This window comes from Lytechinus variegatus, chromosome 8, assembly GCF_018143015.1.
Source record: "Lytechinus variegatus isolate NC3 chromosome 8, Lvar_3.0, whole genome shotgun sequence".
Taxonomy (NCBI): domain Eukaryota; kingdom Metazoa; phylum Echinodermata; class Echinoidea; order Temnopleuroida; family Toxopneustidae; genus Lytechinus; species Lytechinus variegatus.
In genome coordinates this window covers 1,135,195-1,160,891 of record NC_054747.1, presented here as the reverse complement: position 1 = coordinate 1,160,891, position 25,697 = coordinate 1,135,195, and the positions used below count along the sequence as shown (strand labels likewise).

Below are 25,697 nucleotides of genomic sequence, written 5' to 3'. Positions count from 1 at the left end.
GGGGCCAAATGCAGTCAAGTTTAGCATATAGTGGCAACCCCTTCAATCTTTTTTTAATCAATATGTTATAGGAAGTGCCATTTTGTCCAATGCTTTGCTTGTCAACTATTTCATAACCTGTATTATTATTATTGTGTTATTTTCAATGTGTTTCTGAAAAATTCTGCTGAAAGCAATACATGAAATGAAAATTAGCGTGACGCACAATTATAAATAACGTTCTATACTTTGTTTAATTTCAGGCCCACATTCTTTATCTCTTTACACGGAAGGAAGTTCACTTTTCTACACACTTGTCAATGTGCCTTCAATCTTCTATATCGATACAGCGACTAATGCGCCAACCATCCAGACATTACTGACTGTCTCCAATGCAAACGATGTTATTACAATTGAAAACTTGGATAGGTAAGTTACTTACCACGACCTGGTCTTTCACAAAGCTGTTACGAGCAACTTTGCGAAGGACCGCCATGCTTTCGTAAGCTCGAAATCAATATCATTGAAAATTTGGTAAATATATTTACCACAGGAAGGGTTCGTTTACCAGCGACTTTATAAGAAATCATATGCAAAAGTAATTATAATCGATTGAAGATAATAATGAAATAGATAAATAAGTAAACAAATACAAATTAATTAGTAATTAAATAAATGAATAAAAATAACCATCCACAGGAAAAAAAGTATGAAAGATCGGCATATTCATATTTTTGGGGGATATGTGATTATATTATTTGTGATCGTGTTTTTCTTTGAGTTTTGAATGAGAGCCATATTTATATGATTCATATTGTTAAATACATTTTTTGATCGCCATAATTGGCCACTTCATGTTGGGTGCCTGATTTTTTGTCTTTTGTTCGCTCCGCCAAAATAGCGTACCTTATTTTCTTATATTATGTCTAATCCCCTCATTAGTTCATTTTCGTGTTCAATTATGTGTGCTTCCTATATTGTACATATTTTTGCGTATATTTATTGAATTAAATTGTAATGCACCATATCGCATTTCTGAACAATTTTGGAAAAGTTGGTAAAATTTAATGTAAACACGATAACAGGAGCAAATTCAAAGCAGTTTTATTTAAATTTCAAATGGAGCTAAATGAACTCTACTATGATTTCAAATTGATTATTTTTTTCAACTCTACCTGTTGTATATACAAGTTCACTTCATCCCTACACATCGTGATGAAAGTAACTAAACTGGCCAGCAAAAGAAAGTACTCACTTCATTCAAAGGCTGCACACAAAAATTCACCCCATAGAAATAAACAAGTTTGTACACAGGTATGTTGCAATATTCATTAGAAATCACATACCCAACAGAAAGTGATTATTTCTGTTACAAAAAATAAAATGACATGTACAGCATTTGGTCACTGAATCAAAAGTCACAAAATGTAACAGAATGAGCCGTACAGGTCAATGTCAATGTCAAAGGATGAAATAAACCAGACACAAACAACAATGTTTAATAATGTGTATGTCCTCCTCGTGCCTGGACGTATTCCAGGCATCTCTGATGCATGCTTTGGACAAGTTGTCTGACGTAGTCCTGGGGAAGTTCTGTCCATTCCTCCTGCAGAGCTTGGATCCATGTTTGCCGATTGATAGGAGGCTGTTCCCTTGATCTCACCCGTCTGCCAAGTTCATCCCACAGATGCTCAATGGGATGGAAGTCAGGAGAGCATGCACACCATGGGATGACGTCAATGTCCTGCTCCTGAAGGAAGTTGGTGGTGAACCGTGCTGTATGGGGTCTTGCATTGTCCTGTTGAAACAATGTGATGCCAGGACCTGCAGAAAAGGGAGCAGATGGGGTCTCAATACTTCATTAACAGAGCGCTGAGCTGTCAGATTACCTGCCAGGATAACCATATGAGTCATATGGCTGGCTGATATGCCTGCCCACACCATCACAGAAGGTCCACCCCATGCATGCACCGATCAACTTCACGAATGCAACATTCTGCATATCGCTCTCCTGCTCTTCGCCACACACGCTCCCGTCCATCACTTGTATTGACGCAGAACCTGGATTCATCTGAAAACAATAATGCATTCCATTGTCTTCTGGTCCAGCGGCTATGCTCTCTGCACCACCTCATTCCATTCCTTTTATGGATAGCGGTCAACTCCTGACCTCTGCAAGGCCGTCTTGATACCAGGTCCTGCTCCCTCAAGCGACGTCTCACAGTGTCAGCACTGATAGGGTTATCATTCTGGCCCACTGTTTCTGCAGCTGTTTGGGTTGCTGGACGAAAACGATCTTGAAGATGTCGAAGGAGAATGCACCTGTCCTGATTAGGGGTTGTAACCCGAGGCCTTCGTCTTCGTTGTCTGTCACTTACAGTTTCTGTTTCCTGATACCGTGTGGCCAGTTGAGAAATCGCTCTGTGCGAACAACCAACACGTCTTGCAATGCTCGATGACTTTTACCTGCCTCAAGCATCCCAATGGCCCTTAATCGTTGTTCATGTGTCAGACGTGGCATGATTTTCCTAATGGAAGCTTGCTTACACCAGAGTAAAGTACTGTCAAGTCTAAAAAAGCTAACTGAATTTATTCTGAGAATTTCCACAATCAGGAAGGAGAGCATCCCTATACATCCAGAGCACACTCTTGAATATCATTTTTTACAAAAAGGTGTTCACTTTGACATATTGGTTGTTAAAAAATGTTCATTTAGTTGCCACTTTGCTTGGTGGAAAGTGCTTTTGTATGGGACTTTTAATTCAGAGACAAAGATGCTATGCATGTCAAGTTCTTCTTTGTTATGAAGATATTCAATTACTTATTTGCCTGTGATTAGTATGGGGTAGTGTAGCACACCTGTTTACAAAAATTGTTTATATATATGTCGTGAATTTTTGTGTGCGGCCTTCGACAGGGGTGTGTTCTTTCTTTTGCTGTCCAGTTTATAATTTTGATATGTTTATGAATAGTTTTTTCCTTATTTAACTCTTTTTGGAATAAAACATGAAAAAGTGACAATGACGAAGCGTCATTCTTGGGGTTAAAGGTATTGCTTAAATTTGTGAGCAGCCGATAAAAAAAAATCTAACCAAGATGAAACATGTGTACAAGTGCATGTATTAGAACTAATAAACCCTGAAAACAACCATTATTGAGAGTGTAAAGCTAAAACTACAAGGCAAACCCCGATTTTGTAAATAGGCGTCTTATAAACGCCTAAATAGTACATATAAGTGTATAGGATGAAATGAAGATGGTGTTTCCGGTCACTTTATATTTCAATTTTTGATAATTATTTTCGAACACAATTTTTTCTGGGCTTCATTTTTGAAACATATCACAGACACAGGTGACGAGTGTGACCTTCTAGCTCAGATTTTTTTTTAAATCAAACCAATGTTAACCAATCACTTTAAATTTTCGATGGATAATCATCAGAAAAGAAAGTAAATTTTACTCGGTTAGCCATGTGTATGCGTCTCGTTGTCAATTCAAAATAGTAAGCATGTTTAAATTGGTAAAAACGTGACTATTCGACTAAGGTTCCACTCCTAAAGGAACTTAAAAAAATCATTTTTTGTTATCAAATATTGTTTTTGAATGCTGAATTTAAAAAGGGATGTGAGTTAATTAATCTATGATAATAGTAGTTTCATTATATATCAGAATAGAAATGTGTATATAGGGAACGTGAAGAATTGTAAACGCCTCGATTTACAGAAAAAAACGCAAACGCTCTGTTTGAATTCGCCTTTCGAGTTATGATGAATTTGTAGCATCCCCCTCTGCTTAGTCAAAATAATTGTCATTATGATTTAATCCAAATGCAATATCAATTTCTTTCCAAGGTTTCTTATCTACACTACCTCTCATACTCAGACGTTGACTATCTACGACTTAATGAATGACCAGAAGTGAATTGTCAGTCTCCCCCACTTATACACAGGCGCCGCTACTTGAGAGGTGCCTATTACCTGTTGGCTCAACAGGTAATAATTCCTCCACAAAATGGAGAAAGATATACCATATACAGATGTATATACAAAATGTGGAAATATTTTGTATATATCTTTATATGTTAATTATAATTGATGTTGTTGAATATAATTATAATGACAAGCTATATCGTTAATATTTGTTATAAACATGATAAATATAATATGGCAATGGCTTGTATCAATATTCATGTAATTTCTTTTCGAAAAAAAATCTGAATCTGAATCCGGCAATCTTTATGGTCAGTGTAAGATTGTATTGCATTTTATAGCCTCTGTGCCTACTAAGGTTTAATTTAGTGGTATTATTCAAAGTTTGAATCTACTGAGTTTAAGATGAAAACGACAGGGTAGAAATCTAAACACATGCCCATTTGAATTTCAAGTCAATGGTCCGGGCTGAAAGATTTTATAGTATAATGAATAGAGTAGAAATTTACTACCCCCATGAAGGTTTCCATGGCGAAGAAAAATAGGTAGTATGTTTCACGGTACACCATGTATCTTTCTTGGGCAAGTGTTGGTCCTGAAAAGGACCACCCAATCTCGACGTTTCGAAAAGTGTGTTCTTGTCAACCCAAGGCGAGAGTTGTTCTTCCATATCTGGGAGCAGCCTTTCACAAGATTCAGAGGATTTTGAGAGAAGCCGACATTGAGGTTCGTCATAGTTCCTCAAATAAGCTTCAATCTGCCCTCACCAGCCATAAGGACAAGCGCAACTCCAAGGACCTCCCTGGAGTTTACCGAATTCCTTTTGAATGCGCTAAAGTTTTATAAATCGGAGAAACGGGTCGTTCCTTTAACACTCGGATTAAGGAACACAAGGCCCATGGTAGGAGAGACGAGAGGGACAAGTCTGCAATCATCGATCATGCTCATACGCATGATCACCGGATCCTTTGGGAAGAGAGTAGACTAGTCACCCGTGTCCCCTACTGGCATCAGCGGAGAGTCAGAGAAGCATTGGAGATTGGGAACATAACACTGTTCCTCAAAACAGCGGCCTCCAACTTAGCAGTATCTGGCTTACCATACTAGACAAAGAGGCGAATTTGCCTAATTAGCCTACCGGGACCTTCCACACACACGTGTGAGCACTGCAGTGCACGGGCGGAAGTGGTGGCTTTTGTCATTCATGCTAATCCTAGCTGGAATGATAACTGACGGCATTTCCGGTCGTCGCTGGTTTTGCGCGCCCTATTTTGTGTGTTGTCACCCACGTCCGCATATGTGGATGTCATGTGAGTTATCTAGCCAATCAGAGAGGAAAATTTCCCGGCCATTTTAGCCTTTATAAAAGGCAGCGGAAAATACAACCAACTCTAGAGAATATATAAACATACATATATGTACATGTCCTAATACATGTGAATACCTATATATGAGGCTGTTTTTTATTTTGTTATGTGTATATATTCAGGCTTATTTTTTAGGCTGACTTTAAAGTAGTATGTCGCATAATAATGTATAAATGTATATATGTAAATAGAGAGGAGGTGAAAAAAAAAGAGAATTAAAAAAAGACAACAAAACATAATATATCTGGATATTATATTGGGAATTCCATATAGATACCATTTTCTTTCTTCTGTTTCTCTCGGATTTTTAATAAAACAAAGGTACGGCAGTACAGCGCTTATATGCTTTCGAAAGACACTTTATTAAAACCAATAAACTAACACCCACATCCATGAAAGGAAAACATAAGCACGAGTACTAACTGTTAAATCTAACAAACGATGTTTAAACAAAATACTCATAAGATTTGAATCTATATCTCACAAACAGTGCAATATAACAAAATCGAATGTCGAGAGCTGTACAGGGGAGGGTGAAATCCCTCTCGTTTAGCCTGGCGGAAATCATCGGATATCGATGGATAGCGCCACCTCTACACTAAACTCAACCAACCAACCATTCAGACACATGTACCCTGCGAGATATACCGTGCAGACGGCACTTCGACAGCGTATATAAGGCATGTTTTTACAAACTTTGCTCATTCTCCTGAGGACGACAAGAACTCACTTGTCGAAACGTCGAGATTGGGTGGTCCTTTTCAGGACCAACACTTGCCCAAGAAAGATACATGGTGTACCCTAAAACATCCTACACTAGAGTAAAATTCTATGAGCAAATTTCCGAAAAGTTCATCAAAATCGGATAAAAATAGATTAGATAGATAGATAGGTAGATAGATAGATAAAATGGTTTATTGATAAAAATCAAGACATAATCGCGGCTAAGGCCGAATTGCGATGTATTCACAAGGTAATAAAGACACAAAAAATATTCAAACAATAACACAGATAATTACAAACTAAATAATACGGATAAAGTATGGTATTGTTGAATTTTGGAAAGGTAAGAGAGAGGTGGGTGTTACATATATGAATAATTGTAAAAGAATTTTAAAAGGCAATTACATTTATCTATTAGTTATTTCCCTTTAAGGATAGCCAAGAATTGTAAAGAACATTCCAGGATGTCTTTTTATTATGCAGGCCTTGCCTATTTAAAGGCCAAGGAGTTTTATTGTTGAATAAGGAAAAGCCAAACAATAGAATTGTATTGGTAGTGGAAATGAATAGGCTTAGGTATTTTGTTTACACTGTTGATTTCAATGAGGTCATTCAAGAGTGTTCTGGATTTTGACTGCTCCTGAAAGGAGAAAGTTCTGTTGGAAGACAATTCTAGAAGCTTGTAGATTAGTCGAAATTTGAGAATGATCTAGAACACTTGTAATTAGTATAAAAGCTGCAGATTTTTCAAGATGATCATCACACCATCACATCATATTAGATCACTTGATCATCACATCATATGAGAGCAGGAGATCACATCACATCATATGAGATCACTTCACCAGATCAGATCAGAGCAGTTTATGCATCAATGAACTGTTTGCAGTTATTTTGAGAGAGAAATTATTAGTTCTCATCGAGATCATCAACATCATCAACCTGTTAAATGAATACGCTTCAAGATCATGTGTAGTATCTGTTCATGTGTAGTATCTGTTCGAGCAATTCACGCGACTCCCCGAAGCCCATCATAGTCCGTTTCGTTAACATGAAAGATCGTGATGAGATACTTCAAGCCTTCGAGCGACCTGTCCACGTCCATCACCGTCGGCAATCGACGAGCGACGTCGTCGCCGCCAGCAGACCGATCACCGTTAGAACAGACCTACCTGCAGCCATGAAGCGTGAACGCGGCCGTCTATCATCAATTGCCTACAAGCTTCGACATGACTCTAAGTTGATGACCAGAATCAAAATCGTGAAGACACAAGTCATCCTCCAGACGAAACGCAGCAAAGAAGACAACTGGGTCACATGGAAAGAATGAATGCTGCCGCCCGGTAAATATACTCCTACTTTATTATAGGACCTACCTATAAGTTTTGATACATCCCAAATGCTGATAATGTTTATTTCTTATCACGTCATTCGTTATTTTGAACATTTAAGTTTTGGCTGTCTTAATTCACTGGCCACACTTTCTGTATCATTCAGAAATTTTGTTCTGAAACTTGTTTTTGCCCATTTGCATTACCCTACATCCAATCAAAGCTATATGCAGTTCTTCACTCATTTTATAACCCAGGATACTAACGCAACATCATTGTGTTTGGTAATAGACAAAATAGACGCCTTGTACCATCGAGTGTCATCTTTACAGCTTCCCGATACTTTCATTCTTAGTGTTCTTGGCATCCACAAGCGAACCAAAATATCGAGCTACGACCTATATCATGCATACAGTCTCCATATCATATTTGACACACAAATGAGGTACTGTGTCTGCATTCACATGCCTAATGTTCGAATGATGTAGTTTTAATTTCTATGCAAATTTATCTATGTTTCCAAAGTGATTTACCTGTCATATTCTAGGATATTGGTACAGTTATCTTACATAGCCAAGAATTCTCATCCTATTAATATGTTGATATTGGATAGGGTTTGATAATCCCGTCAGTATCCTCAAATCTTAATTGATGATTTTATAGCATTTAACACCATTAAAAAGGGTGTGTACCTGCCGTCTTCTCTTGAATGTAAAACAATAAATCAGTTATCATTCACGGTCAACTCCTATCTATCGCAATATGATGCCGATAACAGGGTGTGTTTCCTCTGTGAAAGAGAAAGGTATACAATCAATCTTAAGTTTCGATCTCTACAATAAAAATGTAAAAATTTAACAATTTGATGTGTTGGGATGCAGTCGCTTTCCAGGCTACTAGAACGTCTTTATTTGTTTATCAATAAAGGGTTTAAAATATGTACCCTCCTGATCTTGTACATTATACTATAGCATATGATGCGCAAAAAAAAGATTTCTGAAATGTTCTAGAAGCTCGGAGAGTGACTAAATTCAGTGACGGCTATCGATTGTTATGTATATTTGGATTTGTTTTTTATTCTGGAACTTGCCGAGCATGTCTAACTTAAGTCTAACTTAAGTACTTTGAAATGCCAACCTATATGTATAAAATTATACTTTGTTTTGTAAAGAGGCAAGAAAATCAGTCACTTTTCAACGGTCTCGCGCCTTCCTGGCACAACAGGCTCTATATACCATTATTATAAAGTCATGTAGTTCATTGATTAGGATATTCTACATCAATTTTTATCGATCTTTGTGCCTTTATTGTACCTTTTCTGCCACTGGTTCTTTTGGGCATAATAGTGTTTCGAACTTTTTTTCAAATCAAGAATAGGCTTTTGGTTTCCTTGCCTCTCGTACTTTTGTATATAGGTATATAATAGTATAATTCGATCTTTACAAATAGGTGTTTGATATGACAGCCCTACTCATTTCCCCTCAATTTAAATATTAGACATGTTAGATACCACAAATTATGTAAGATATGAATATTTTACAACTTTCCAAGATGAGTCTTCATAACATAGATTATTTACCCTATATACTCTATGACAAAGACGTACACAGTGCTGAAATTCCTGATAAACATTGTTCTCACCGAACTTTTGCCATTTACCTTGATCTTATCACCATTGCTGTGTGGCAGTCTAAATATGCTTACTACATGTAGGCAAACGTTCTGTAGATTCGATGAAACTGCCGACCATTTTCCCCTCCTTTTGTTTGTAATTGAGATATTCGAAGGTTACCGTTTACGCTTGGCATTGATACATATGTTGTGTTTTTTTCTTCTAATTGAGATATATTTTCCTACCTGATTGAAAATAGATTCATTATCAAGGAGCCCTACAGTGGTTGGCCGCTAGATCACAATGTTGAGTTAGCATGAATTTCGGACGAGAAGGGCTATACGGCAAAAGTTATCTTGAAGGAAATTTACTACAGATATTCACATACATGAATACATTTTAAGCCGGTAGGACTGTCTCTTAGCTATGTGGTATTGATATCTTATTGCTTTTACTTTTGACCTCCAATAGATATCTTACAGATTTAGGCTCTCTTACTACCCGCATGCTCGAGCGGTCATGTGTTAAAAAATATTTAATAGGTCGCTGAGTGGTGTTTAAAAAAAAAATGCTATTTAAAGCTGAAATTTCATGTGCTTAATGGTTTTGTATTCCTTTGCATTGACTTGGTTTACCAGCTAGGCATGATAGAGAGAGTATCTATTCACGGGTTTGTGTTCTAAGGGTGAGATCTACTCTCTATTTGTAGATATATACGTGTGTATATGTGTTTGTTTTTATCTAAAATTGATGTGAAGAGTTTTTCGAATTAATACTATCATCGATTACACTTCACGTAATCTGGCTTTTAATTACACCGCCACATGTTGGTATTCTTAGGTTTTATACTATTAACAATTGTCATGCACAACAAGTGTAATTACTTTATATCCTCCATCAAATAAGATGATCTATACCATTATTCCGTGAAGACTGGTGTTTGGTGACCCTTTTGGGATGAACCTTCTAGATCGTTGTTATTGTATGTTGTATGTTTCTTTTTGACATATCACCCATAATCCGCTCCATTGTCTACTCTGGTACAACATTGAAAATTATACTCCTAACAAAATACATAAAGTAAAGATAATATCAACGTTAGACCTGTTGGATTACTATTGAATTATTCCTTTCACTCTGGGGTCTTGAAATGCCAGTATGCAACAGAAACCCCTCCATCCAGTCTTTTGAGGGACTGGTTCATTTTCAGAAGTTTGGTCGCACAATATTATATTCGTAATTTTCTTCCCCTAGTTTTTAGTTGTTTTTTGTGCACAATTGGAGATGTAGGTGCACTCTTCACATCAGTCGTAAGTCTTTAACAACATGCGAGTCAAAATGTTCCTCAAATTTACTCTTTCGCTAATCAATGGAAGTATGCCGATTTCTGTCCCGTTTTTACAGTGATTTCGACCGAGCGCATAACGCTTCCCTCGATTCAAATTCAATCGTATAAATTTGCCTGCGATCGATCGGTCGTCAGTCTCTGTGGTTACGGGGCGCTAGTCATGTTTCTAATTTTTGTTGGTCTCGCTCTTTCACTTGCAACCCCTTGTGACAAATACATGATTATTACCCTCTTCACAGTTTATACGATCGTTACATGTTTCCTTATCATTATGGGTATTTGTCTATATGTTTTTTTTATATACGACACTTGGTCATTCTGTCTCATCCTTGCTGTTGTTTCTACAATATTCCTTTTAATTATATCTGCCGTTTTAATCTGGTGTGATCTTTGGGGGGTTTGTGGGGGAGCATGCACCACCAACATTATTTACATATTGGACTTTTTGACACATATCCAAGCACAGTACTGTATCAGATGTTTCTCATTCTTTTGCTTTATTTATTTTGATTGCTGTCCCAATCTTTTTATATCGAAGTATCTTATCGTAATGCCTATTATTAGTTCATTTGCTATGCTTTGCGATTTAAAGGACTTGCATGTTCCTCCAATAACCTTTCAATTTTCTCGTTATTGCTGTTGCTTGTTGGTTCGTCTTTCACCTCATGAAATGGTATATACATGGAAAATATAGACACATTTTACGTCTTCCCTCGAAGGGTTAATGTCTGTAATTGCCTAATATACTTTGCTTATTTCGTTCCTTTTATATAGTCAGCTCTTAATATTTTCCCTCTTTTTATAATTTGAAGGTTCCTAGGATTTAAGTGCTACTGTATATTTATTTTCTTGTTGTTTGTTTTTGTGTTTGTCGTTATTTGTCTGTATTCGTATCTTTCATATGTTCTCGTAATATCATGTCTTGTGTTATTTCGTCTAGCTGATCTGCATACTCCTCCCTATCTCCGGAGATCCCCTAGACATCCTTTGTGATGGCTGTAAACACAAATTTCCCATTTTCTGATATAGATAATGATGAATTACACGATACTTTCCAGGCTGCCTTTAATTCGAAGTTTGATGAATGTAAACATTCTGTTTTTCATGACTCCGTAGCTCAAACTCTGAATGCACAAGCTAATCTTGATTCTCTTTCTGATCCTAATGATAATACGTATCAGCATACCCCCTCGCTCTATTTTACTGATAAACAGATAGCGTCGAAACAACTTGACAACAGTAACTTTCTAATGCTACATTGCAACATTCGCAGTGCCAACAAAAATTTTGAATCACTTCGTTCCCTTTTAATGAATTCTAAGCTCTTTTGTTCTGTGATAGGTTTATCAGAAACGTGGTTTTCCCACTGTACTCAACTATCCTTTTATACGCTGCCAGGTTATAATTTGGTCACAAATAATAGAATAGGGAAATCAGGTGGAGGCGTTGCTCTTCTCGTATCCCAACAATTCGATTACAGGTTAAGGCCTGATCTTACTTTAATGAATGATGCTATTGAAACACTTTTTGTTGAAATTGTTATGCCCAACGACAAAAATATTCTTGTTGGAACGATTTACAGACCGCCTAACTCCTCCCATGATGACTTTTTAAATACATTCCATGGCTTATTGGCACTCCATGAGATGGTCAATAAAACATGTTTTTTACTCGGCGATTTCAATATTGACTTACTAAAATACGATACTGATACTTTTGTTCAAACTTTTTCGGATGTAATAATGACAGCAGGTTTCCTTCCTTTGATAACCAAGCCAACTCGAATTACAGGTACATCGGCCACTCTCATCGACAATATATTTACAAATACCAGAAGTACCCTCTCTACGGGAATAATTCTTTCTGACTTGTCGGACCATTTACCCATATTTTCGCATTTTAAACTAGATACTAACGCCACTGAACACAAAGTTGATCATAATACTCGACGTGATTTTTCTGAAAATAATATGAATCTGTTCAATGAAGAGATAGGAAATGTTGACTGGTCAGGAATTTACAGTATTCAAAATGCCGAGGATGCATTTGACGCTTTTATGAATAAAATGAATCAATTAATGAATAGCTCTTTTCCCTTGGTGCGATTCAAACGCTCTAATTACAAAAAGGTTCCAAGGTCCCCATGGATCACACCTAGCATTTTGCGCTCAATAAACAGAAAGAACAACCTTTATTTAAAAACTATTTCAAAGCCTTGCGACAGTAATAGAAAAAAGTACACTGACTACAAAAATATTTTGACAGGTATACTGAGAAGATGTAAAAAGAATTATTTTCATAATCAATTTGACCTCTATAGAAACGATGTCAAAAATACATGGAAAGTTATAAAAAACGTTATACAAGGTAGCTTCAAAATGTCTACGCCCGCGAAAATAAATGTTGATGGTGAACTGGTAGAGGATCCCCTTGCCTTGGCAAATGTTTTTAATGACTATTTTTCATCCGTAGGCCAAAATCTTGCCAGCACTATCCCTGCCTCTTCTAAACACTTCACATCTTTTCTTAATGTACCTAATCCAAATTCGATATATTTCACACCAACAGACGTAAATGAACTAGCTGATATAATTTCTGGACTAAAGAATAAAATGAGTTCAGGATGTGACGATATAAGTAACATTCTCCTGAAAAGAAACCTGATACATATTATTAAACCTTTGACTTATATCTTTAATTTGTCTCTTTCTACAGGAGTTGTACCTTCATCATTGAAGCAAGCCCGAGTAATCCCTGTTTTTAAAAAAGGCAACAACACCGTGTTGGGAAATTATCGCCCCATATCATTATTGACATGCCTTTCTAAGGTTTTGGAAAAGTTATTTTTATACGCACGACAAAGTTTCTTAATATACATAAATTGTTTTATCCCCTGCAGTTTGGTTTTCGCGAAAAACATAGTACTTCTCATGCCCTGTTGGCAATGATTAATAAGATTGCCAATGGAATTGACAAGTATGAGCATACTGTTGGGGTGTTCCTGGACTTCTCCAAGGCTTTCGACACAATCAACCATATCCTTTTATACAAGCTTAATTATTATGGAATCAGAGGGATAGCCTTGGAGTGGTTCAGGAACTACCTCAGCAGTAGGCAGCAATATGTTTCCATAGCAAATGTAAATTCTCCTCCAAAATCTATCTCATGTGGAGTCCCTCAAGGCTCAATCTTGGGTCCGCTTCTTTTTTTGGTCTACATCAATGATTTTTATAAATCATCAAGTACTTTATCATTCATTCTTTTTGCCGACGACTCAAATATATTTTTTCCCATAAGGACCCCAAACATTTACTTGACACACTCAATAAAGAATTAAAACTAGTCTCAGAGTGGATCAAAGCCAACAAATTATCGCTTAATCTCACTAAAACAAATTACATGCTCTTCAGCAATATCATTGATGAACTCCCAGGTAACATTACTTTTGATAATATTAATATTCAAAGAGTATTAAGTACGAAATTTCTAGGAGTAACTATCGACGACAGACTGTCATGGAAAGAACATATAGATAACACATGCAAAATAATTTCAAGAAATATTGGAATTATAAATAAAGTTAAATTCTATTTCCCGACTCGTATATTATTAAACTTATACGCTACGCTGATACTCCCGCATTTGAACTTTTGTATTATTGCATGGGGGAGTTGTGCTGATTTTCATTTGAATAGACTTTTACTACTTCAGAAAAAAGCTTTGCGCGTTATTTGCCATTCTCATTATCGGGCACATACGAATGTGCTTTTTAAAACTCATGGAATTCTTAAGATACATGATCTTTACCATTATAATCTTGGATCTTTTATGTTCAACCTTAGTAAAGATGAACTACCAGACGTATTTTATTCTATGTTCACACGAAATATAAATGTACATCACTACCCTACAAGATCTGCTGGACTTTTTCATTTACCTAGAACAAGGACATTATTCACAAACAAACTGTTCATATCTTCTGGTATCAAACTTTGGAATTCTCTTCCGCAAACTTTACGAAATAAGCCAACTATTCATAGCTTCAATAGAGCACTTAAAAAAAATCTAACCAATAACTATAACACTCACATCATTCATCATACTTAGGATATCTTATGGATCTTCTGTTTCCCCCCCCCCCCCACCTCCTGCCTTTATTTCGTTTCTTTTCCTGTCTCCTTTCATTCGCTCTACCTGTGCAGATTTGTTTGTTTGTTTGTTTGTTTGTTTTGTTTTGTTTTGTTTTGTTTTTTTTCTTTTACTCGTTTTTGTCCTTTGTTGTTTTTGTTGTCTTTTTTTGTTATTGTGATATTTTGTCTGTCCTGTCTTGTTTTGGTATAACTTTTTGTCATGTCTTGTTCTTGTACCGTTCTGTCACGTCCTGTTTTCGCAACGTTTTTGTCTTGTGTGTCCTTTTTCACTTTTCTTCATAACTTGTAATATAATCCAGCCTTGTTTATCTTCTACTTGAAAGAATATGTAAAAAAATATACATATTTAACAAGGATTAACATATAATTATTACAAGAAAGATATGATGACTTGTATATTATATTTATTTTGAACTTCAACAAGTACGATATGATTTGTATATTATATATAGGTATATATTGTTTTTTTGCATTAATATGTCTTATTTATTGAAGGAAACCTTCGATAACAAGCTTTGCTTTCCAGAAGGTTCCTATTTCATTTCAAAATGTTATATTATATATTGCTTTACTTTGTAACTTTGTTAAAATTTTGGAATGAATAAATTCGTTATCAATCAATCAATCAATCAAAAACCCATGGATTGCTGAAATTGACCGTTAATCATCATCAACATAGTCTTTACGGACATTTCAACTCGTTGCAGTGACTCTTATTATTCATCGGACTTCAACATCAGTTTCATCATCGCCATCATTGTGAATTTTCACCAGCCAACTGGGATCTTATCATTTGGACCATAAAATAGGAATAACACCAGAACTGATTTCAAGAGACGTAAGACTATTTATTATTTATGCTTTATTAGTTTGTTTAAGTACTTATTTATTTCCTGTAATAAAAAAAAAGGAAATCAAGTTTAAACTTTATATCTGAATTTCTGATTGTTATTTGTTGCAGTATCGTAACATGGGAAGGAGGAGAGGCAGATAGAGAGAGAGGGGGGTGGGGAGAGAGAGGGAGTGAAGGGAAGGAGTGGAGCAGAAAGTCAGAAGAAAAGAAGGTACAAACATTATGAAAGAGGTAAAAACATGAAGTTGTCAGGCTGTACGTAAGAATAAACAAAGTTAGAAGAATTCGAAAGTAAAATATTATCCTAAACACATATTGGTCTAGTGGTCCATTATCATTTACCGAATTGTGTATTGAGAAAAAAGCAGTAGTATTTACAATTCAACATTTCGAAGAAAGAGAGGAAGAGGGATGGATAAAAAGAGAGGGAGAAATATGGATAGAGAAAGACAAACAACAGGAAGAAAAGAGTTGCAAGGAAGGGAAAGGAATTCAAATTCAAATTTGAATTTGAATTCAAATTAAGAATAATTTGATTGGTTGTTGTTGGATTTTATGGAGATATTGAGTATGATACGGAAAAAAAACAAAGAAACCACGCTCTCGAAAAAAAGATATACATTGTTAATAATTCAGTATTGATATCCATTTTCAAACTGTTTACGCTTTTTACCCCAGTTCTCCCCTTAGCCCGATTGTACTACGTAAACAATTCACGAGTTTTAATTTATACGGATACACTCGACAGTGGGGATCGGACCACGATCGGGATCTTGCCTTATGAGGAAGCTGAAGTAAAGCAGGACATGGCAAAGTATGGAAGCAAGCTTTTCTTCATACGAGATAAGCTGGTGGAATACGACATGATGTCGAAATCCGTGATGATCCATGACAACATCACCCTGTCCCTGAAAGTTGGTGGCACGCATACATTCAGTCCTCAATCTCTTCGGATCACTGGCAGTAAGACCCATGGTTATTTGTTTTCTTTGAATTAAGCTCGGGGGGGGGGGTTAAAATAGTAAATTGTGACTTGGGCCCTTGAAACACTAACTTATGCCAGGTTAAAGGCTGCCTCCGAGGCCGCCTTTACGCCTGCATTTTTTTGTGGGGGGTGGGGGACGGGGTGTCAGTGCGTCCGAGAAAAAAGGGGAGCCGTAATTCCATGTATTTGTTTCCTGTGGCTGTTTTCCTACATTAATGTATTTGAATGGATAGATATTAATCTTTTATTTTATTTCAGACCCATCTCAAAATTCACCATGCACGCATTGGGAAGTTAGACTAATGGAAACTGGTGCTACAGAATTTTCATCTGCACAAGTGAATTGCGATTTTGAAAAAAAATCATTATTCTTTTACCACTATCTATTTGATAAAACAAAATTTATAACGCAAGTATCCATCTTTTCGTCCTCCACTACAGAGTGAGTCAGAAAAAATGTCCCACTTTTGTAAAGTTGAATTGTTTAAAATATGAATATTTAATCATTATTTTTATGATATGTCATGATAGAGGTATCCTCCAAGTACATTCAGGTACCATTTTCATTTGATCCCGTGCACGCATGACTGAACATCGGACAATCTTTAGAAGACTGTCAGATCTCACTTGCGCCAAGTTAATGGGTGGGAAATAAAACAGTGCTTTAGACAAAGACAGACAGACAGACTGGCATGCTTACACACACACCCTCACACACACATACACATCCACACACACAACACACATGGTAATAACTGGTTCATAATTTTCTCTTTTCTGATTAAGCATTGATTTTTAGCAAGATCGCTGATTGTTTAAGTGGCAATTCCCGACAATCTTTCCGTTAAAACACATTCACTACCACAATCATATCACCATCATCATCCTCATTGTCATCATCTTGATCTTCATCTTCATCATCATCATCAAGTGCACATAAATCCAATATGCTGGTTATGTCTTTTGTTGGTTAACACTGAAAATTTACAATGGATGTCTGTGCATTTGTTGCACTTGCCTATAAAAAGGCTTGCCTAGTTTGGCAGCAGTCACTTCAGCCTCTTTTCACAGTAGCAAAAGTACACATTGTTAACCAACAAAAGACATAACCAGCATATTGGATTTATGTGCACTTGATGATGATGAAGATCGAGATGATGACAATGAGGATGATGATGGTGATATGATGGTGGTAGTGATTGTGTTTAAGGGGGAAGATTGTCGGAAATTCAGCGATCTTGCTGAAAATCAATGCTTAATCAGAAAAGAGAAAATTATGAACCAGTTTTTACCATGTGTGTTGTGTGTGTGTGTGTGTGAGCATGCCAGTCTGTCTGTCTGTCTTTGTCTAAAGCAACGTTTTATTCATCACCCAGTAACTTGGCGCAAGTGAGATCTGACAGTTTTCTAAAGATTGTCCGATGTTCAGTCATCCGTGCACGGGATCAAATGAAAATGGTACCTGAATGTACTTGGAGGATACCTCTATCAAGACATATCATGAAACTAATGATTAAATATTCATATTTTAAACAATTCAACTTTACAAAAGTGGGACATTTTTTCTGACTCTCTCTGTATATAAGACTTTATGCATGTACAACATGCATGATAGGAATAGAACTTTTCACGTGCCTCTGATTTCTATGTGGGCGGACGGACATGTTTGAAGGGGCGGGGCGAGGCAGAAGAGTCACATCACGTTTTACAAATGGTAGAGAAGAAAGTCATTCTATGCTCAGGAGGTTTATTTTTTATTGGGTTAACCCCCCCCCCCCCTTCCCGCGTCTGATCATTTTAAAATATGTTTTTTTAAGATAAAGAAAGACTCGGGCAATCACACTCGCCGTTAATAGCCCTCCAGTAGCCCATTGTCTGATGTATTAATGGAAATACTTGGTTTTCGATGACCCGTCCATTGGGTAGAAATCAATTATATTTTTATGGTACTTCTTCTCGTCCATGCCTCATTCATACTTTTCGCAAGGTCTAATATCAAAGATGAAATGATGAATAGTTAAGCTACGAGCTCACTTTTCCAAATAGAGGGCAGTAAAAGCAATAAAAACCCACTTAAAAATGGCATTTGCTCGTGCAAACTGAACTTTCGTAACGCCACTTTCCATTGTTCTTACTCAGTCATGTCTACACTGTGAACGTTTAGATGGGCTCCAGTTGAAAGAGGGGGAGTATAATAATATTTTCACCGATGTACAACTCTTGAGGCAAATTATGATTATGATGGCCGAAAATAAGACTTTTTCTTGGCCGCGCGGAAGGCGCCTTGAGCTAAATTGCCTGGAACATGTGTATATTTAAGCTGCATGACGAACATGATTACGAATCTGACGATTCTGCGTATCAAATATTTGGAGTTTATGAAAAGAATTGTGAAGATGTCGATTGTCCAGAGTCCAAGACAACACTGCTTGTTTTTCATTCAATGCTTCATGAAATACATGTAACTCTTTGTGAAGAGGATCCTGCGACAATAGGTTAGCTGCGTTTTAGAAAGCGTCGACGTAGTGCCTGTAAAAAGCTTTTCAGTATACACTGTAAAAACGAAGTGCTAATTTACCACTTACGGTTCTTGTATAGTTACTGCACTACGAGTGCTGATTTTCTAGTTTAAATTTGAACTAGAAAACCAACACTCGTAGTGCAGTCACTATACAAGCACCGTAAGTGGTAAATTAGCACTTCATTTTTTTAAAGTGTACCATTTCAACCTGAAATCTCGTTCCTGTATTTGTCTACAGTTGATTATACCGAACCCGTTACCATCGTTGATTGTCCTATGGACATCTCTGTACCCATCAGCAGTAGCTCGGCAGACGGCACACGGCAAGTTTCCTGGACTGAACCTTCTTTGAACGCTTGGTCCAACTGTGCTACCTTGGATTTTCTAGGACAAGGGACCAATGGAGGTAATTTCAGCGAGGGGATCTACAACATGTCATACCAAGCCTTGGATACGAGAGGAAATACAGATGTGTGTAACTTCACGGTGACAGTCATGAATAATGGTCAGAATATTTTTCTTTCATTAGAAATTTGATTATTACGTCTCACTTTACATATACTTATTGGCAACGATCGGCTTTATGCGAGTTATTGAAATGACAAGACCAATATTAACCGTTTCGACTGTTGTTTTTTAATCTTTTCACAATTTTTATCATTTTTTATAAAATAATTAAGAAGAAAATATTGCCATAATAATTTTTTTGAAAAAAGGGTAAGCACCACCACCATAATGATTGACTGGAAGAAAAGGTCAGTATCTGTGCTTACCCTTTTTTTAAATAAATTTTTATGGTAATATTTAAGAAGAAAATATTACCATAATAATTTTTCTTCCAGTCAATCATTATGGTGGAGGTGATTGTGACCATACTTATAATAAAAGGCGTTTATAGAGCGCCATCATCTAGAAATAACTCGATTCACTTTTTTCATTCATTTGCTCCATTGCAGGATTCATTTTGGGGTCGGTGAGCGAAAGCCCATTAATATCCCAAAATGTACAGATACATACATTCCTACCACACTGTAAAAAAATGAAGTGCTAATTTAGCACTTTACAGTGCTTGTATAGTGACTGCACTACGAGTGTTGATTTTCTAGTTCAAATTTATGAATCCTAGAATGCAGCGAATGAATTAAAAATGCATATCGAGTTACAATCAAGGGGGAATCCAACCCAAATAAAAACTTTTTTACATGAAAAGGAAAAAAATCAGACAAGCTGATAGGTGAAAGTTTGAACAGTATTGGACAAACAATTAAGAAAGGTTATTAGTAGCCACTATACTTATGGAGATTTCAAGTTTTATTATGTGATGTCATAGTGATGTAAGGCAATGACTCCTCTTCCATGTACTCCAATACATAAATGGCTAACACGTATTTTTTGAAGTCTTGCCCAAAATTATATGTTTCTTTCATTAGAACATAAAACATATATAATGTACAGTATACCGTCTGGGCAATATTTAGATTAGTGCCCAAATACTTGGCACTTGAGACAAAAACACAAATCCCTGATACTTAAGTACATGCCCTCTGAAAACATGGTAAAAGTTGTTCTTGCTTCTTGTCATAATTCACTCACACAGTTGCCAATTTAAAATCTTCGTAGTCTTGGCTTTAGGATCTCAATTTTAAAGCAGCCATAATTGTATTATTTATTGTCTGATTCCTTTCAATCTTTCACCATTCTGATTTACTTATGTTTCTCATTTCCAATATATGTTATGACGAGGCTGGCTTTCCTTTAAAGGGGAATGAAACCTTTGGAAGAAATAGGCTTGTGTAGAAACAGAAAAATTAAAGAATAAGAATAAAGAAAGTTTGAGAAAAATCGGACAATAAATAAGAAAGTTATGAGCATTTAAATATTGCAATCACTAATGCTATGGAGATCCTCCCATTGGCAATGCGACAAGGATGTGTGATGTCACTGATGAACAACTTTCCCTTTGGTGGACTATAAAATACCCTCAAAATGTCTCTTTTTTGCTTTTTCTTACGATGATACAAACTCTTTATTCATTATGTTATCTTTAAAAATATGTATTACATGCCCTCATGTAGAAAGAGCACATGATATATGGATAGATGTGATAAAAGAGGCAATTTAAGTGAAATATATACTAAAGTAATGGGGAGAGTTGTTCATCAGTGACATCACACATCTCTGTCGCATTGCCAATTTGCTATCTCCATAGCAATAGTGATCGCAATATTCAAATGCTCATAACTTTCTCATTATGTGTCCGATTTTTCTCAAACTTTTGTCGATCTGTTTCTTTGATTTTTCTGTTTTCACACAAGCTATCTTGTTCCAATGGTTTCATTCTCCTTTAAACTATTTATCGAGGGTTATTGAATCAGAAGAGCAGTTATGACTGACTTCAGGGTTGACGAAAAGTTGCAAATATTTCGTTGTTCCGGAGCCACGAACTATAAAACTACTCTTTCGATTCACTGCGCCCCGATAAAGAATTTTGTTTTTATCTGAAAAACAGGTGATCTATGTTCTAAACTAAAAAGTGTATGTATAGCCATGATAGCTATTGCAAAAAATCCCTTATATCTCTCATCTCTTTGATAATTTGTGCATTGCAATTCAGTAATTTCAGAATTGTTTATTCAATTTGGTAAAGGCCCCGATATAAGATAGCATCCTGAATTACCAGTTATGAATTCTGCTTCTGTACTTTGTGGTTGCATTAAGCAATTAACTTATCGCAGAACTTGTGATGAGGTCGAATCGAATTCATTCCTTGAGTGTTACCTCAACTGGCATGTATATTTAAACTTAATTTGATAATTGACATTGAAGTAATCTCTTTGTTTTATTTCAGACGCGTCTACTACGGTTGGCTCGTCCATCAATCCTCAGTCAGGGCCTACTGGAGGTGGCACTACACCCTGTTCGGATGGGAACCCACCGTCCGGGAATGGCATCAAAACCTCGTGTAACGTGTTGCAAGTAGCCACTGCCCTTTTCATAACCATGATAGCCGTATTTATGTAGGCCTTACAAAGAGATCAATAGTTTTATTTTGCTTCTGGATGGTAAACGGAAGATACAGACTTAAACCTTATCCCTTCCAAAACTACTACCCACGCACATTCTCTGGGTGGTTAAGGTTTTAGGACTGTAGCACTGGCATTGCCCTTTTTTCAGATTGTTTGGAAAACGAATCTACTGTTGAGTTTATGTACGTAGCGGGCAGTATACATTCCCGCAGAATATGTCCTTTATTGGTGTCTGAAAACAAAAGTTCACTAGTGAACGTCTGAACCCTTGTATAACATAATGTTTTTCGAATTCACGACGCATAATTAATTTAAGAACATTTAGAAGGACTTTGTCCAAAACTGGTGAGTCGACTCAGAGTCGGGACTGCAGTTTTGTCATAAGTTTCGAAGCTGATAAAAAAGCAAAATGTAGATTGTCCAGGAACCTCTTACTATGGGCTTTCGTTGTTAGCCCATGCTCTTAGTATCAATTTTTAATTAATATCATTTAGATGTCCCCACCCCATAAAGGATATTTGATTACGAACGGAGTCCTCCTGAATGAAACGACTGCGCTAATAATAAGCAGTAGCATCTAATGGTGTCATTAGTTACTTCAAAGATTATATTTCAGATTTACTAGGAGAAAAAAAAACTTGTGTCATGTAAAGGACTTGTTGGAGGAAATGATTAATGTAGGGGTTGGTGTGTAACTTGATTTCTTCTTTTATGTTTTCTTTTTGTTAATTCTTATGCAAATATCATGATAACTACAATTAGCAGAATGCTAGTCTTTCTCGTTCTGGTCATGTCCACGAAGAAAACAAAAATGTATATCTAAGAACAAAGATGAAACATCGTGTAGACAATTGCAGATGTAAAATATGCATTGATATTGTATCATTAACTTCAAGCCGAATTATGAAATCAGGCTTGTATACAAACTTGGGTAGACGGTAAAACAAATAATGGCCATATCTAACATTCATATTACAGTCGGATGTTTTGTGGTATTTTTTTTTATTTATCCGCAAAAGTGAGTTTATGGTTATCTAAAATCGTTATTGGTTTTCAAAAGGGAGCTTAAATCAATTCATATGCTTATTATTTGTAAAACGAATATGGAAAAAAAATAGTTTGTCTGTTGTTTAGAATATGTATGTAGTACGTGATCTAACCAGATTCACCTCAGAAAAAAAGAATATTGGGATAAAGATATCGATAAATGAATATAAAATGAAATAAGTATGAATAAGTGTCATGTTTTGAGAAATCAAATTAAATTTGTTTTGTGTTACGAGTCCCTGGAAACACTTCTGAAAGGCAGCGAGGGTATTTGGGCGAAGAATTCCGACGGTCTTTGAAAAAAAATAAAACCATTGAAGAAAAATAACAAGGGTTTCCATTCTTAGGTTAATTTCATTTTCACATGTTTTATGCCCGGTGTATAGACTAAACGAACTTTGAATATCCTTATTATTTAACACATGGTATATTTTTCAGATTGGACATGTATGGAAAGGTATAATTTAACGGTTATAAATGCATTGTGTGAAATTGTTCAATAAAATTATCAGAAATTAATTATATAATTTTCCACTCTTATCTTTCGATCTTATGCATATCGTACAAACCAGAAAGATTTTGACAGTAAGTGCAAAAGAGGCAAGGATTGTTCATTTACCTTTATTCATTTCATCAAAATCAGACAAGATGATACGAATGACATTTTTTTCAGCTATGTCATATTTTAGAGAAATCGTTGACGTGAGGCCATATTCCCGTCCTATTTATTTGTATTTTATCAAATGAAATTAAATCTATGCAATTTTTTTTCACAAATAATTGAAAAAAACAACTTGAGGATTGATTTAATGCATAACATGCCAATAATTGCAGTGGCATTTCATTGTCAGAAGGGAGACGTATTGTGCAAACACGGGTCGTGTGGTCCAGTAACACAGGTCGTGTGGTCCAGTGGTTTGAGCATTGGACTCATAATCGCAAGGTTGTGAGTTCGAATCCCAACTCTGCCATTGTCTCCACTTTGATAAATATGCCCAAGAGTGATATCTGTCGTCTATTATGTCAGCCTCTATGGCTGATTAACCTAGACGTTAAATGTTTCCAAGGTAATTGGTTATATACCAACTTAGCGTTTACCAGCAAAAAAAATGCTGTCCTGCCGAGTTCCTACGGGAGTTACCACAAACAGAAACAGAAACGTGTATAAAAGTACGAAACAATTATGATTTCATGCAATAATACAAGAGAAAAGAACGTCGGGACGACATCACTAGCAATCAAGACTAAACGATGAACTGTTTCTTAAAAATTTGGTTTTGTTTACTCAACAGGTGGCGTTAGGTTACAAATATTACAAATGGCATCACAAACAACAACACATCCAAAGCTCCATGTTTAATTTCGTTTGCAAAAATGTATTGTTGGAAGTTTGTTCAAATGTAAATTTTATAATTACAGAGTTTATACAAAACAGTTTCCAAAGTCAATCAAATTATGTAACCAGACACCCCAAATTTAACAATAAATCAACATGAAATGTTCCATACAAATAGCTAAACTTGTAATTTGTATATATAGTGAAAATTAGAAAAACTGTTATCTAAAGGAATTCCTGACAGTTTCAAGACTTGAAGTTGTTAAGTTCATTAAAATACACGAATGTGACGTGTGCGTACCTGATGCTTGAGCGAACAAGAACCTATTAACCTTGTTCTCTTTGAAGCTTTCCCTGAATTTCTTTTGTATTGTATGGAAGCTTAAAAGTGCCACCGAGATGTTAAGATAATTATCTTGGGAAGTCGACATCATGATAGCAAAAGATCAGATGACGAGATCCTGGATATCATCATGTCCACATCTTTCAGAAGAGATGATCAGATGACACGATCCCGGATCTCATCATGTCGACATCTTTTAGAAGAGATGATCAGATGACATGATCATGGATCGAAGATCTTGTCACTGATCATCTCTTCTACAAGATGTCAACATGATGAGATCCGGGATCTCGTCATCTGATCTTTTGTTATCATGATGTCGACTTCCCAAGATAATTATCTCAACATCTGGGTGGCACTTTTAAGCTTCCATAGTATTGTGTTATTGTTGGTCTGTTGACAAGTTATCATATATCATGCTTAAGCATAGCGTGCTTTTTCCAGGCTCAATATAAATCTCAAAAATTATTTTGGCGAGTTGGTTTGGGCTTTGGGGTGACTGGTCTGGTACGGCAGCCTTTAACAAAAGAAACCCATTACCTAAAAGATTATCCTTGCCCCCAACAAATTTCACCATAAGTAGATTATATAGTGTGTATATATATATATATATATATATATATGCCTACGATAATAACTTTTTAATACAAATGCTACAATTTTGCAATTTATAGTGATATATTTCTCAAAAATGAATATTTACATTATTCATTAATCATTATATGTAGATAAACATTGAACTGCCATTTGCGAACCGAATTAACAATTTGGGTTTTTATCATGTTTATAGTGAAAAAGTGATACTTTTAGATCACCACAACAAATATGAAAATACTTACCTGATTTTCTTATTTACGAGATAACTCATACATCTACTTGATTTGCTAGTTCAGCCCTCTGAACTGCCATACCCGAAAAGAACTCCCAAGAATTTAAAAAGCGCGAGCGCGCCCTCTCCCGTTCAGGCTTACTACCCATGATCACCGCGCAATTAGCGTCCATCTTCCTCAACTTTTGCAAGCCCATACGTTGAAACATGTTGCTACGCAAGGCGGAGGGTCGGTGGGAGGGTATCAAGTAGATGTATGAGTTATCTCGTAAATAAGAAAATCAGGTAAGTATTTTCATAATTTACTTCAATAACTC

General features: G+C 36.1%; 1 protein-coding gene across 3 annotated transcripts in view; it reads left to right on the top strand.

Moving 5' to 3' along the window:
* The window catches only part of LOC121419785, a 41,659-nt gene extending 17,856 nt beyond the window's left edge, over window positions 1–23,803 (top strand). For 2 of the 3 annotated variants that reach the window (XM_041614237.1, XM_041614238.1), the window contains 5 exons: window positions 243–408; window positions 3,831–3,971; window positions 15,972–16,256; window positions 19,038–19,304; window positions 21,648–23,803. In XM_041614237.1, coding sequence (XP_041470171.1) covers window positions 3,887–3,971; window positions 15,972–16,256; window positions 19,038–19,304; window positions 21,648–21,820 — 810 coding nt within the window. In that variant the 5' untranslated portion in view covers window positions 243–408; window positions 3,831–3,886 and the 3' untranslated portion in view covers window positions 21,821–23,803. The remainder of the gene's footprint in view (window positions 1–242; window positions 409–3,830; window positions 3,972–15,971; window positions 16,257–19,037; window positions 19,305–21,647) is intronic. The other variant, XM_041614239.1, reaches the window with a different exon arrangement.
* The last annotated feature ends 1,894 nt before the right edge of the window (window positions 23,804–25,697 follow it).